We start from the raw sequence: 1,919 nt of genomic DNA, 5'->3' as shown, positions 1-1,919 counted from the left end.
TTCCATACAGCTTTACTCTCAGAAGCAGCTCCCATCTCCTCTTCCTGTGGATCTCTCATCTCAGCCTTTTCAACCATTTGAACGCATGTTGTGTTCTCCAAAGCATTCATCTCCTTCAAACAATGAATCTTGAGCTCCAACACCATCACCTTTTGGAGAAGCTGGCAGAAATCCTCTTTATAAAAGAAAGGAGGCATCTTGAAGCTTTTACAGTATTCACTCTCAGCAGATGATGTTTCAAAAATCTTCTCAGGTTCTTCAACAGCCAAAAATAAAATCCAATGTTCTCTGCTTATTCAAGATACTCCATCACAATTGTCACCAGCATATTTCTGTTGTTAAAAATTTTACCATAAAAAGGTTCTTTTGATCCAGCTGGAGTCACAGTTCTGAGCAGTCCTTGCTCACWCATATCAGTCCACCTGCAATGTGGCCTTGGTCTGTTGATCTCCTAGTGGGTCCTGCGACAACGCCAACTGTTATGGAAATATTTATTTAACAAAGACAGAAATACATGGTCCAAGAATGAAGGTACTCCATGGAATGATCAGCTGAGTTTTATTGCAACAACAACACAGAGAACAACATCAGACATTGAATTGTCCCCCTGCTCGCTGCTCTGTGCTTCTGCCTCTACCTCCCCTAAGAGAGTTGAGAGGCCTCATATATGTATTGTTTAACAAATACTATTATGTCATCTTAGCAAGATTTCATTCTAAGAAAATGCTGGGTCAAGGGAAAACACAAAGATAAACACAAGTGAAATCTAAGAATGATTGTTGTTGTTAGCAAATCTTGTTCTGACTTTAATCATTCTTTCTACTGATAAACAGCATGTCATGAAAACCTAGGTCATTAAGGTATGTCATGAATTACTGGCTTAAACCTAAAAGTATTATTTCTACCACACATTTATTTATCAACACATCTATTCACTTATTCATTTGTCCATCCATCCATCCATCCATCCATCCATCTATCCATCCATCCATCCCTCCATCCATCATCCATCCATCCATCATCCATCCATCCATCCATCCATCTATCCATCCATCCATCCTCTGTGCCTTCATGATCATGTTTAGGAATTTAAGGAAATCATTTCATTTTCAGGAGTTTTGATAGAGTTAAAAAAAAKAAAACATTTTCAAATTTTTAATGCTGACTGAACAAACAGCATTTTATTGATATTCACTGTGTTTTTGTCTTGTTCCCTGTGCTCAGATTTGACAATTCATCTCTGTGGACTGTCCACGTTGGGCTGACAGAGCAGCTGATCCATGAAGCCCTGTCWCTGAATGTAAAGTCCATCATTTACCATGCTCAATACCGACCCAAAGGCCTGGACCATGACATTGCATTAATGAAACTGGAGAAGACACTGGTTTTTAATGGTATTCTTTTTTTTTTCTTGAGTGAACTATTTCTTAAAGTCTGCTTTTTGCTCTTTTACACAATTTACAAAGAAAAACTTTCTTTTAGTTGTCTTCCTTTCATGGTTGAAAGATCTGCTGCTTATTTATAAATAATTCAGATGAATTTTTATCAAGTTAAAAAGGAAGCCAAACTAACCTCCAATTAATAATACACATTACACTCTGTGTCCTGATGAATCTCAATAATCCAYGTAGAAAAAAAATAAGAAAAGTTGAGTAGGTTCTTTGGATGAGTTGTTTTTTATGGAGGTAAATTTGTGTTTTTATGATTCAATCAAACAAAAAGCATCTTCAATCCAAGAAAAAATTTCAATCAAAAAAATTTTTTCAACCAAACAAAAAATAAATTCAATCAAAATTAATATTTTCAACGATTATTTAATTTAACTTTGGCTGGGTTTTTTTTTATGGAGGTAAATTTGTGTTTTTATTATTCAATCAAACAAAAAGCATCTTCAATCCAAAAAAAATAATTTCAATCAA

At 35.1% G+C, this 1,919-nt stretch overlaps 1 protein-coding gene across 1 annotated transcript in view; it reads left to right on the top strand.

The window, feature by feature from the left end:
* Positions 1-1,119: 1,119 nt before the first annotated feature.
* LOC106528521 (transmembrane protease serine 3) overlaps positions 1,120-1,919 on the top strand; it is a 26,767-nt gene continuing 25,967 nt past the window's right edge. The window contains exon 1 of the mRNA XM_014023705.1: positions 1,120-1,394. Within this exon, the coding sequence (XP_013879159.1) occupies positions 1,364-1,394 (31 nt within the window). The 5' untranslated portion in view covers positions 1,120-1,363. The remainder of the gene's footprint in view (positions 1,395-1,919) is intronic.

Source organism: Austrofundulus limnaeus, unplaced genomic scaffold (assembly GCF_001266775.1).
Source record: "Austrofundulus limnaeus strain Quisiro unplaced genomic scaffold, Austrofundulus_limnaeus-1.0 Scaffold387, whole genome shotgun sequence".
Lineage (NCBI taxonomy): Eukaryota > Metazoa > Chordata > Actinopteri > Cyprinodontiformes > Rivulidae > Austrofundulus > Austrofundulus limnaeus.
The sequence above is the reverse complement of the archived record's forward strand: the minus strand, read 5'-3'. Positions and strand labels throughout refer to the sequence as shown.